The following is a 12,507-nucleotide window of genomic DNA, read 5'->3' as shown; positions in this document are numbered from 1 at the left end:
ATATGATTTTTAAACTTCTTAATGTTTAGCGTTAACTATCTAAAAGTTCTGTGTCACTTTTTATTAGAGTCGGGATGACGTTTAATATTACTGTCTAGTGAATTCCTTATGACAGACAGTAAATCGTTATATTTCACTTTGACAAAAATAGAACAATATACACAAATGTCAAGAGACAGTTTTATATCAAATCATTTGTGGCTTTCCGAAAATAAGTAATGTCATTTTCTAAAAAGATAAAGGTAATGGTGTTGTGTTTGTGAATTACGATTAAAGATAAACTAATATCAAAATAATGAGATTATAAATTAGTCACAACTCACAAGAAGTAGCTACGGGTCATGTCATCATCATAATGGGGACCCAAATTTCTCAAAAATGTTATTTTCCCATCTTTAATCTTTTTAAGATTGCATTGTCGATTTAATTATTCTTCCAAACTAAACATCTAACCTCCAGTTACCTTGTTGAGCTCATCCATGTCTCTTCCAATCTCCATTTTCCTCTGACTTTTTAGACATTTAAATCAAATAAAATTGAGAAGTAGCAAGTAGTAGACGGTACGTTTCATGTTCTTGATTTTAACTTCACCAGACAAATTTTATTTTGCAGCAGAACCTTCTAGTAACAAGAATCTAGAACATTTGATTTTCAAGCACGCTCTAATAATATATTAATTATAGCATTGACATTTACATTTGCTAATTGTAATTTAAATTACGTGTTATTTTTTAATTTTGACAAAGAGCATGCTCATGAATTTATTTATGAATGGATCCCAAGTTGGGGTTTGCTTCTGCGTCTTCTGTCCCCTTTTCATATGAATGACTAATCCAAAAGCTGCTTTTAAGTTATACGCAAATTGCGGGTTTATATGTAAAATATGTCAAAATGTAGGTTGCCATATTAATAAGTTAGGAAGAAAAGAGGAGTGGTTGTATTTAATTTGATGTGCAATTTAGTGGTTGGGAACACATATATGACTCATAGTATTAGCTGTATAGAAGCAAAGGACATTATCTCAATCAAGTTGTGCACGTAATTACAAATCGAAAATTCTTCTATGCACCGAATGAAAGAAAGAGTGATATAACACGACGAGTTGCTTGACATAAAACAAAATCGATCAAGGGCCCGGAGAGACTTCGCTGTTTGACAACTTGTATGTTTCCTTCTTAAAGAACCTGAACAGCTTTGTACATCTTAGTTTCATTCAGAAGGCAACTTGTCAGGCTTAGAAACATTGGATTGAAGTACCTCAGATTCATCCAAACTGGCCCTGAACAAAGTTTGAAGCTAGATGATATCTGGAAAGCTTCTAAATGTAGTTATTGCAACAGAACAGCTTTGATCTATCTGCTACTAAAAGTTTAGATCCTATATGCAGAAGAACAGAACTCATTTTGCCTCCACTTCGAATCTAGAAAGATGTATCAATCTGGAAACCGTATACAAAGTGACAAAACAAATGTATACACATTGTAGTTGGAACAATGAAAGATATGAGTTTCTGCAGAATCATGACTAAAACACGAAAGGGGTTTCTGCGCAGAAGTTGTGAAAACTAAAGAAGTGAGAATCTTACTATGATTCTTAAGAGCTTGGCCTTGCATTTGATTTTTCTGCATTTCTAGTCTTCCTAATGTCTGGAATGATGGTGTATAATGAGTTAATGACTACTGAAGTAGGTTTCGAGGCAGAAGTGTTGGTTTTGATCAGTTGATCACTTGTATCAGTTGTATGCCATGCCTGCACCTTTATCATGGAAACTGCATTGTCTGGTAGTTGGGGATAAGTCAAGTATGTTCCTTATGTCGTTACCCCGTGCCAATATTGTGGAACAATAAGCCATCGTAGGATGTTCATTACTAGGGAGGATTTTTGAGGTCGGAATCAGAGTGGTGTGGTCATAGTAATGAACTGTGTAATTGTCTAATTGAATTGTTCCAGCCTTGTAATATAATTCACTGACATTCTACACAAGTATTAAAAGTTCAATTTGTTGGTAAAATTTGCTGTAGCTATTGTTGCAACTGTTACTTTATATCAAGGATGTCCAAGTTTGGTAGAAACACCTGAAATCTCTAGCATTACTTCAGTCTCCCTATCTTTAAGTGGCCTAGATGATGTAAGTAGACTCGATTTTAATTTCTGCACTGGATTGAGGTTAGTTTTAAGGATCAGATTTTGCGTTCAGAAGTAAAATAACCAGTGTTTGGGTATTATATTCTTAGAAATGGGAAACTCTACACAAATAATGTACAGCATGTCTTACAATAATCAAACATATGTCACTCGAGGGTTAACTCTCAACTAGTTCAAGCAAAAATGCAAATTGGCACATCAGATGTGTTTCTTTAGAATCATGACCAAAATGCAAAACGGGTTTCTGCAGAATTGTGAAGAACCATGGACAGAAGAAGAATCTGTTTTTCCTTTCTAAAAGTGTATCTACAAGATCAAAGTTTTGTCTCATAGAAATAAGTTGTAGATACAGCCAAACCTTCAACATCGTAAGTGCGAACTAGTCTTTGTCTCTTGCCAGGGGACTCGACCCAACAGAACTCCAGATGGAATGATGCAGATTCCGCAACATTCTTGCCTACATCACAAGGACATCCCATGTACATGCCACCAGGCAATAGTGTCATCTGGTAACCTCCATTAAATGTAACCAAATTGTCTGACTTGATGCCTGTCCACGGCACATTAGTGGTAACATCACCAGCAGCAGACGTGGAACTAATGTCCTGATGGTATTGAACAACAACAGAAAATAAAAGGGGAGTAAGAAGAAGAAAAACACAGATACCTGAGGAAAACATAATCATCAATACAGTATTACACATGCCTTCCTCTTTCATTTTGGGTAGTGAATTCTTTGTTATCTATAGTTCTATACCAACATGCCTGAAGGAAATTTATTTAACATTGCCTGAGGAAAATGATTGGAGTGAAAGATACCTGAATAATTTGGCCGTTATCATCTATTTCAAGAGATGCTACTGTATCAGCTTCGGCCATTGTTGATCCATAAACACCACTCCTTTTTGTTATGGAATGACCTTTCCACTTGCCAAGAAATGGCAAAATTCTGTCTGTGCCTTCCTGAGATGGATACCACAGAAAACGACATAATTAAAAGAAGTTCATTGCTACAAGCTTTCTGTGTATTCTGTTTCTAATATATAATTATATATATATATAGCATCTTGAGGGTAACTTTTTTTGTAGAACTTACCGCATTATTGTCGATGGAAGGAGGAAGAAGCACCCCGTCACCTCTTTCCTCAAGGAAGATGAGAAGCATCTCGCTAAAACCTTTTGGGTCCATGATTTGGAATGCTCGTATTCGCATATCCTTTTCCAGTGAATATAGACAACTCTCACATACAATAGAAGGCTTACGGGAGGGAAGCTTTAGATTTCTACACACAGAAAAGTTTGAAATGGACTTGGATTAATGAACCACTTTAGTAAAAGCATTCAAAGTGTGCATATGAGACATCCTCACCAATTGTAGCCTTAGTTCTACACAAAAAAGGAAATAAGAACCATGCTTATACAATAATTCATATGAACAACTTTGAGAGCGAAACCACTCACTTTGGAGATTCTTCACCGGTGTCATCTTCCCCAAGAACCCCTTGTCTTAACACAGTTTCTAACATGCCAGCCGTCTGGTACCTCAGAGAAAATGCTCTCTCATTGGGGAAGAAGCCAATCTGCAGACTAATCACAATAGATATTCAACAGAAAACAACTGATCACAAAATCTAGTCTAATGTAACATGTTATCTCTTCAATGAAAGTAACACACTTAAGTTATCCACAACTGCTTAGGAAATCCCCACCTGTTGATATTTGTCCACAGTGAACATGTTGGTTTCCTTGATTTTGTATTCCGCCCATTCTTCCTCATCTTCATATCCACTTGATGCAGCTTGTTTAATATATAACCTGCAGAACATGATAGCATCATGCCACTCTACACAGTCAAAATTTGTCCTTGAATACCTTCATGTTTTAGATTTCTAATTCATAATGTAATGACTAATGAGTGAAACTAAAGCTTACGTTTGAATGAGACTGAGGAGTTCATCTTCTCCATAAGAACTTACTGAAAGCTTGGTATGCACTTTATGCAACAGATTCCCCATAGCATCAAATTGCTGAAAAAATCACCCAAACTGATCAATAATCTCAATAACACATAGCTGCCAAGAAACTATAAAACAATAAATAAAAAGAGAAACAAAGATTCAATCTTTCATCAACTAAACCCAGAAAACCAAAAACCCAACAAGTACACTTCCATTTAGCTCACTAAAGTTCAAAACTTTTGCAGCCAAACATTTTCATGGCCAAGTTTACTTACAAAGAAGGAGCCATTCCACTTGCCCAAGTTGATATTGACGAAGCTCTGAAGATTCTCAATGCTCATTGCTTCCTGGCTGGCCTTGAGAGCTTCTTCAACTGCCGTGGACGGCGACGATGAGTTGGTAGCTCGAATTCCAGGGCTCCAAGGTTTGGAAATGGAGCTGGAAAACGGGCTTGGGGTGTAATGCCTTGTGGAAAAGAGTTGGGTTTTGTTGAGGTTTGGTGAATTGGGTATGGGAGAGAGTGAAAGTGAATAGCAGCTGTAAGTGGAAGCCATGGAAACAGAGCAAGTTGGAGAGTTCAGAGGAAGAGAGAAAGGAATAGAGAGGTTATATAATATCTTATCTCAAATGAGTCAAAGTCACTATTGCCCAAAGATCCAATTTATTTACGAATACGTACCCGGACGTATCATACGCGTATCAGAGAGTTTACGACACGTTTCCGGCATTTCTGAGAACAAATTCTTAACCTAAATGGGACTGAGTACACATTGGTATGGCCGGAAGCAGCGTAAAACGGCCGGAAACTCGCCAATACGCGTCTGATACGGCCGGATACGTAAATAGATTAGATCGTGGGGACAATAGTGACTTTTCGTCCCTAAGGTACAAAATAAAGAGCTCATCTTTGTTCTCCATTGAAGACGAAGATTCTGTTCTCCATTGCAAAACATTACAGTTGGCCATGGATGTCTCCGACGACCACAACGGTGGAGTCCAAGCCGAAGTTATCGATCTTGACGCAGTTGGGTTCTTGGCGCAGGCGGTAAGAACAATTCTAGCTTCAGAATTGTAAATGAGATCGTTCATCAGCCTAGCACAATCCCAAGTCACATAAACATCACTATGAATACAAATCCCATTTCCTCCTTTCTATAAGCCAAACTTGATTGCAAGTCTATACCAACTAAAATTTGTCATCAAAGCAATTGAAACCACAATGAGGGACAGAGTTGAGACTTGAAAATAGTGGCAATGTCATTTCTCACGTGACTGCGCACTCTAGTTTATGCTACCTACAAACCAAGAGCTTACATTTACAAATTACAACTCAAAATTTTGATCCTTGAATACTAAACAACTTGGTTATCTACTCCACTAAAAGGGCCAATGAGCATGGATTCTACGCAGACTTCTTAGGGATGTAGAAATCAAACTTAACATCAACAGAATTTGATGACATCCCGGTATCCTTGTACTCAACATTTGTCATGGCGCCAAGCTCATCCACGGCTTGATGTTCAGGCTTCACGCGCCGAACAGGAACTGTCACAGAGTAGACTGTGCCTGTTTCTGAATCTGCTGAGACGCTAAGCTGGACTTTGTCCTGTGAGTCTATCTCCACAAAGTCAGATAGAGCGCCCACAATGTTGCTCACAATTTTCTGCTTTGCACCATCAGTTACTGCACATCGATCAGATAACAGGATCATCTGCAAGCGTTGCTTGGCAATCTTTGCATTGGAATTTCTTCTAGTCGATGGTGAAGGAAACATTATCTTCCATGCCAAGTTTAGACGCTCAAAGAAGCTCATATTGATAGCATCAAGAAGAAAGCCTTCTGTTTCTTGGCTTACAGGTTCAGGAATAAGTTCACTGTCTTTTGCAATCTCGAACGATTGGTTATAGAGACAGTTAGACTTGAAACCTTTTGAATTTAAGCAGGTTGGTTGTGTCATCTCCCATGTGCTACCTAATCCTCCACCATAACAACCCTTAAAGGTTACCTGCATGAGAGATGATTGGTTATTGATCAGTCTGGTATCTATAGCATTCCTCAAGATTCAAAGCCCCAATATTGAACAAATATGAGAGTATTATGTGCCCACTGGAGGACTATTGATGATTCTAATACAACGAAGTATTGTAAACACTTCATATTATTCAATGAGAGAACTGAGGGTGCTAAGCTTTAGTCCTAAACCTCTGGTTCAGATACTTTTCAGAAGAAACCAAAGCCAAATCCATACTTGTAGTGTCTACTTCACATAAAAGCTAACTAAAGTCTAACAATAGGTCCTGTATGGCTGTATGACTAAAAACTACAACTTTAAAGGGGTCAGAAAAGGTAAAAAGGAAAAGGGATGAATACAAGATGGTAGCAGTTTTACTTTCACATTCTACAATTTCTTGCTAACTATTCACATTCTTATTAAACCCCAATTCTTTGATATAAGAGCATCATTGTTTCGCCAAAACCTCTAATTGATGTTTAATGGGTTAAACTAAGTCTACTTATTGTGAGAGCTTAATGCATGTTAAATTATCTCTTCTGCAGTTGAAACTTTCACACACTATAGGAACCAGCAGCTGTCAAGATCCAAAATTGGGTACCAAACTAATAAATGCCTACTAATATATGACGCAAATGAAGATAAAATGCAAAACCCAGTTAGATAATGCATGAAATTTGAACTATTTTGCAGAAAACAAAAAAAATACTGGGATGCAAACCTTAGAAGGTTGGAAAGAGCTTCCCAGGCGGTGGTGCTTAAAAGGACAAGAACCCAATGCCGCAGAGATACCAAAATCCCTAGAAACCGCCATTTCACTTTCACTTTGTGCTCTCTTCTCCTCAGAACTATATCAGTTCGGTTTTGAGCTGAAGAGTGAAGTGTGTATTTGGCGGCTGGGTCAACAGTGTCAGTCAACAAAACTGAGGGAAACTTAACGAGGGTGTTCTTGTAATTTAGATGTTATGGGCATTGATACTAACGGATAGATCCGTAATGAATTCAAACAGAGAAACCAAATTTATCCGAAGACATAATATTGATTCTGTAATCGACTTTCAAGGCCGATTTATTAGAAAGAAATTTCAATTTGATACATCGTGTTGATTCTCTTTGAATATAGACCTAATTTGAAGGATATGATACATATACAAGTCATACTTTTGTGTTATTTTGCAGGTTTCATGTATTTCTAGATTGAGTGTGATAGAACGTCACTCAAATATATGAATTAATATGCTAAATGCATAGAGATACATAAGCACAAGCGAGCCAAAAACGTAAATGAGATAGTCATTAGCCTAGCACAATCCCAAGTCACATAGACATCACTATGAATACAAATGCCATTTCCTCCTTTCTAAAAGCCAAACTTAATTGCAAGTCTCACCAACTAAAGTGTGATACAAAGCAATTGAAATCACAATGAGGGACACAATGGACATCTGAGGGCAGGAAGTTAATGAATTGGGAGAGGCATTCGACGCAGCTGGAGCCAGTGCCGGAGCAAGCGGCGGATGTTCTTGGACAACAAGAGCAAGTTTCATTCCATGGTAGCAGTATCCTCCGCTTGAGAGGAAGTAGTACGGCCTAGCCTCTTTGAGTTCAAACACATCTCGCCCGCCACGGGTGATGTTGGTTATGAACGCTTGGTCATTGCAGCTGTCATAACTGGTCTTGTTCACCTCCAGCACATTGTAGTACCTCTTGTCGAAATTGAATACTAATTCGAAACACCACGAGAAGCATGCAATGTTAATACTGATGCTAAGCAAAATCAATGAACTAAATAAGCAGGTTAATTATGGAGTGCTGTATCAAACACAAGTATTACATGGACTAATGGACATGCACAAATCTATACTGTACTTGTTTGCTTTTCCACTTTGGAATATTATTGCTTTTTTTTCTTTCTTCCTTGGTATCAATCATGTGTTCCTCATTAGTTCCATACCTTACATACGAAGCTTTAATCGATCTTAACACAAAAATCTTTCATATGGTATTGATTACCATAAAACTAAATTACAGAACTTAACTAATTTACTGATGTTCATATATAAGACATGACTCACATGAGTCTCATGACCTAAATTCAAGATAAAAGGCCAAGAAATTGAAAATATCATAATTAATATCATACCCTAGATTCAATATAGACTTCATGTGAGTTAAATGTATCTTTTTAATTAGTGATCTGAATATATCAAAATCAACCAAGTACCCTCTTCAGATTGAGAAAAGATTATAATTATGAACTTATGATGGTAATTCCAAGAGCCTACACACACACACACACATATTGTAACTAAATAAAATATGATAAAACATTTGAGGAACTAGAGGCATGAACATGGATGGAACACAACACCAAAACCAACCATCATTGACTTGTGAAATGTAACCTGTAAACTATAAGATCCTAATTTTGTGAAAAAGATTCATACATATATAATCAGACAGTAGTGCATCGAAGAGAGGAGGAGGAAATTATGGTATACGTACTGAGCCACTCGCCGACGTAAAATTCCTTATCGGCGGACCATTGAGTGTAATTGACGTTCGGGTTCCATCCCTGTTCGTCTCCCACCTTATACAGCTTGGCCGCCGCGCTCGTCGTTAGAAAGCCTACCACCACCACCATCACCGTCGCCGTCACCATTCTAACCTTCATCATTCTCACTCACACACACAAACAAACACCTGCAGATCTCTCTAAACCCTGCAAGTTCTCTCTATATTGGTCTGAAAAGAGAGTATATGGTAAATGGCATATATGGTCTACGTGTGTATATATAAGGAAAGAATGATCAATCTCGAATGTTACAATCTGGCTATTAGTGTTTTCAACTCTGTCAAAAAAATTCAAAATTTACCGTAATGGACCGGTCACATTTTACAGTCGCTTTTGAGTCCAATGTAACACGTGGCGCAGCACAATTGGCTGCTGCATCTGTAACTACGATTTTGTGGGTCCAAGTCAAACATACCAAACCCCCATGTCCAATGAGAGCTCTGTGTTTAATGTCAGTTAAAGCAGAACAAGAAGAAGAAGAGGAAGAAGGAGTTGTAAAAGGCAAAGCAAAAACCACGTTGTTACTGGCAGTGGCTAGTAAGCAAAGTGAGATTCGTAATAATGGACGAATTTGAGAAAGTGAAAGTAAGAAAAGGAGAGCTAGCAGATGTTGATGCTCTTAAACTCCAAACCTCCTTGTGAAACTTGCTAATTGGTATAAACTAGTTTAACTAAGAACTGGTTTAATCTGCATGCACAGATACGCTGCCCCCTTAGAATGAGTCCTCAATATATGGTTGATTGAGGTTTGGGACTTTAGTACTTTTCCATCAAGGTTCATATTGTATACAGCTCTTTCTTAATGATTATTAATCAAGGTTAAGGCTTTCTATGTAAAGGTTGAATCCTTGTGGTAGAACAATGTCAAATTAGTGTGAAATGTTTAGGAACTAGCTTGGTCATTAGTCTGTCATTTTCGTTGAGCCCTAAATTAAACAGTGTCAGTTTCTTCTTCTAACTAGTCAAATCGACATTGCTACGGTTATGAGGCGAGAGCAATTTTAGGCATGGCCCTTATTCAATGAATGTTTTTTCACATGCCGAGAACCAATGACTTCCTATTACCAAAAGAATTCCGATTGCGTCCGTCATTCTAGTCTACTTCCACTAGACTAACCCAGGAGTATTGCACCATCGTAATTTACAAACTGCAATATATATGACTTGACCAAAATCCAAAATTGATATGGATTTCATTGATTTGATTAATCTTCCCAAGAGATCATGAGTTAGACAACATGATTTCATTGATTTGATTCATGTGACTGCTGGAATAAAGTTCAAGTTGAGGCCTCTCTGCCTCAAAACACAAGTCGTTTCCCTCTTTCTGTCTCTAAACAGAAGTCGTTTGGTATAGATGGGAGCACATGAGCACCATGCTTAAATCTCAACAAATTAAAAACACAACAACTCGCTATCACTTCCATAACCAATGCCACCAATCACTCCCGGTCCAACATATAAGTAAAGAAAACTGTAACCATCTTAAAGAATAACAATTGAAATTACCAACAGCACAATCTAGTCCCTTGATCAAAGCATTGTCCATTAATTTCAGATCAACAACTCCACCAACATGAAATTTAAACAACACCAACAAATCACAAACCCAAAAAAGCATCAAGAAAATCTAAAGTACAAGGACCAATGTGGACAAATCAATGGCTTAGCTAGAAGAGATTGTCTATAATGTGATTTGGATATCCTCACTGATTACTCATTTTGATATCCTCACCCATCAATATTAGCTCAGTTTATGCTAGCAGAACCTAAGAAATGAATCCCAAACTGCACCCATGGCAAAAATGGCTGGCAACACAAATTGAGATCTAAACACAGGAGATAATGGAGCGCTGCCCTTGCTCGTCACTGGAGCAGCCTTGGGAGGTGGAGGTGGGTTTTCGACCTTAACAGTCATCTTCATGCCACTGTAGCAGAAGCCCTTGCCACTCAAGAAATAGTAGCGCCTCGTCACATTTAGTGGAACCACATCTCTTCCGGCTCCAGTAGTCCAATTGTGAAGAGGATGATCTGAATTGCATGTCTCATAGTCTGTGCTGTTCACCTCTAGGATATTCTGCTGGTTCCTATCATACACAAAAACTGGGGAAAACAGATATGGTATTTTAATTAGTACTCAATTCATCTTCGATATCAAGTCTTAAGAATTCAGCAGTCTAAAGATGCCAATCTTCCAACTTTCCAAGTCTCAGTTTTTCACACACCAAAGTAGTATAAGAAAGTAAACTGCTACATAGTACTAATAAGGCATTGAATTTCTTCACAGCAAAAACCAGGAGCAAAAAATAGCACCAGTTTCAGATCTGAACCAGCTAGCATTTTATGAAATACTAATTCAGAACTTGAAAAGGAACCTCATTTAGTATGAAATCTATGGATATGAGTAAAAATATTCTTCCTTTTCCTACATTTTTCTCGGTATGCAAAATGAAAGCTTTACAAACCAAAGAACCAGGATTCAGAAACCACCCAAGTAATCTGATCTACTCTGTAATAAATTTGAGCAAAGTGTCTATCTTTGAGGCAAAGATTCTCCCAAAACAAAACCCACATATAAGCACATTGAAGCAAAACCCACTAGGCCATTTCCAGATCCGGCTCACTCAGACTGAACATGAAGCACAAATTGAACCAAAGATTGAAACTTTCAGCCATAAAACAACAACTTAGATCTGAAAGACAAACAATCAAAGAGAGTGAGAGAGCTTACAGAGCCAATCTCCATTGTAGAAGTGCTTGTCTTGGGCCCAAATAGTGTAGTTCACATTGGTAGTCCAGCCCTTGTTACCTCCCACAGTAAAGCGAGTAGCTGAGGCTTCTGGAGCCATGACCAAAACCAAGGCCAAAAGCACCACAAACGCCATAGCTGAACCAGACCCAAAGCCAAAGCCTCTTCTCACACCCTCCATTGCTCTCTGTGTTTCTCTCTAGCTCAGTCTGGAACACTCTGGTTTTAGACTTCTGTTCTGTCAGAGAGAAGGTTGTTTATAATAGGCCCTTTTATTATAAAGAAATGAATATGTGACTCACTGTAGATCTGAATAGACCAGAGGCTACTCATCTTGAAATCTTGATGTTAGTTAATCTGGATTACTATATACAAATGATTAAATATTTTCAAATTTACCAGAAAATAAAAAAATTCTTGTAACTAAAATAAACAAAGTTAGTGTTGAATCCAACAAATTAGGGGGACTTATCCCCAGTCTTAAATTTTATGACTACAGGACTACCTTGATCAATTCCATCAACTTCAATCACCTTGATAAACTCCAACAACTTCAATCAATCCGAAATTTTCCCTTCAAAAAATCAATCTTAAATTTTGTGACTGTTATCATTTCTTCATAGCTGTGAACTCTCTCTAACTACATGCCTAATGCCTTGACTATGATTACTTGTTCTAGAATCATGCGGTGTTCAAACTAGCACAATTAACAAACATCAACAGGCATAATTTTCCAGCTGGAAGTAAAATCCTTCATCAAGGGTAAGATTACATGATTCACGTAACCTATTTTATACATATTTGGCTTGAGTAGGAGTATGAGCATGTGAGAACATTAATGTCATGATAACAGCTATTTGTTGTCCATATATTCTATCCGTGTATGAGTTTGTCATGTGTGCACAATGCATGATTCGGTTTATATCCAAAATGCTTGCACATTCAAGCTGTTGTACAAGTTATAGCTCCATGTAAGGAAAAATGTTTGAAAATGTAATCCTACGTTGAAAAATCTAAGCCTTACAATTTAGGAACAATTTATGTCAAATGAAATATATTCTCTCCCGAT

At 37.6% G+C, this 12,507-nt stretch overlaps 4 protein-coding genes across 4 annotated transcripts; all 4 read right to left on the bottom strand.

The window, feature by feature from the left end:
- Window positions 1-2,436: 2,436 nt before the first annotated feature.
- LOC101313917 lies at window positions 2,437-4,657 on the bottom strand. The gene is made up of 7 exons (XM_004306071.1): window positions 4,379-4,657; window positions 4,078-4,172; window positions 3,855-3,960; window positions 3,607-3,725; window positions 3,242-3,428; window positions 2,965-3,108; window positions 2,437-2,750 (listed from the first exon to the last, which is right to left on the bottom strand). The coding sequence occupies exons 1-7, from the start codon at window positions 4,655-4,657 to the stop codon at window positions 2,460-2,462; spliced, it is 1,221 nt and encodes a 406-aa protein (XP_004306119.1). The 3' UTR covers window positions 2,437-2,459.
- An 832-nt stretch (window positions 4,658-5,489) lies between these two features.
- Window positions 5,490-6,928, bottom strand: LOC101313632 (cell division topological specificity factor homolog, chloroplastic-like). The gene is made up of 2 exons (XM_004306070.1): window positions 6,836-6,928; window positions 5,490-6,108 (listed from the first exon to the last, which is right to left on the bottom strand). The coding sequence occupies exons 1-2, from the start codon at window positions 6,926-6,928 to the stop codon at window positions 5,506-5,508; spliced, it is 696 nt and encodes a 231-aa protein (XP_004306118.1). The 3' UTR covers window positions 5,490-5,505.
- Window positions 6,929-7,319: 391 nt separating this feature from the next.
- On the bottom strand, window positions 7,320-8,776 carry LOC101313339 (lamin-like protein-like). The gene is made up of 2 exons (XM_004306069.1): window positions 8,620-8,776; window positions 7,320-7,837 (listed from the first exon to the last, which is right to left on the bottom strand). Exons 1-2 carry the CDS (start codon window positions 8,774-8,776, stop codon window positions 7,488-7,490), a joined length of 507 nt encoding a protein of 168 aa, XP_004306117.1. The 3' UTR covers window positions 7,320-7,487.
- A 1,381-nt stretch (window positions 8,777-10,157) lies between these two features.
- Window positions 10,158-11,683, bottom strand: LOC101305575 (lamin-like protein-like). The gene is made up of 2 exons (XM_004304218.1): window positions 11,421-11,683; window positions 10,158-10,792 (listed from the first exon to the last, which is right to left on the bottom strand). The coding sequence occupies exons 1-2, from the start codon at window positions 11,617-11,619 to the stop codon at window positions 10,449-10,451; spliced, it is 543 nt and encodes a 180-aa protein (XP_004304266.1). The 5' UTR covers window positions 11,620-11,683; the 3' UTR covers window positions 10,158-10,448.
- Window positions 11,684-12,507: the final 824 nt, after the last annotated feature.

This window comes from Fragaria vesca, linkage group LG6, assembly GCF_000184155.1.
Source record: "Fragaria vesca subsp. vesca linkage group LG6, FraVesHawaii_1.0, whole genome shotgun sequence".
NCBI lineage: Eukaryota > Viridiplantae > Streptophyta > Magnoliopsida > Rosales > Rosaceae > Fragaria > Fragaria vesca.
The sequence above is the reverse complement of the archived record's forward strand: the minus strand, read 5'-3'. Positions and strand labels throughout refer to the sequence as shown.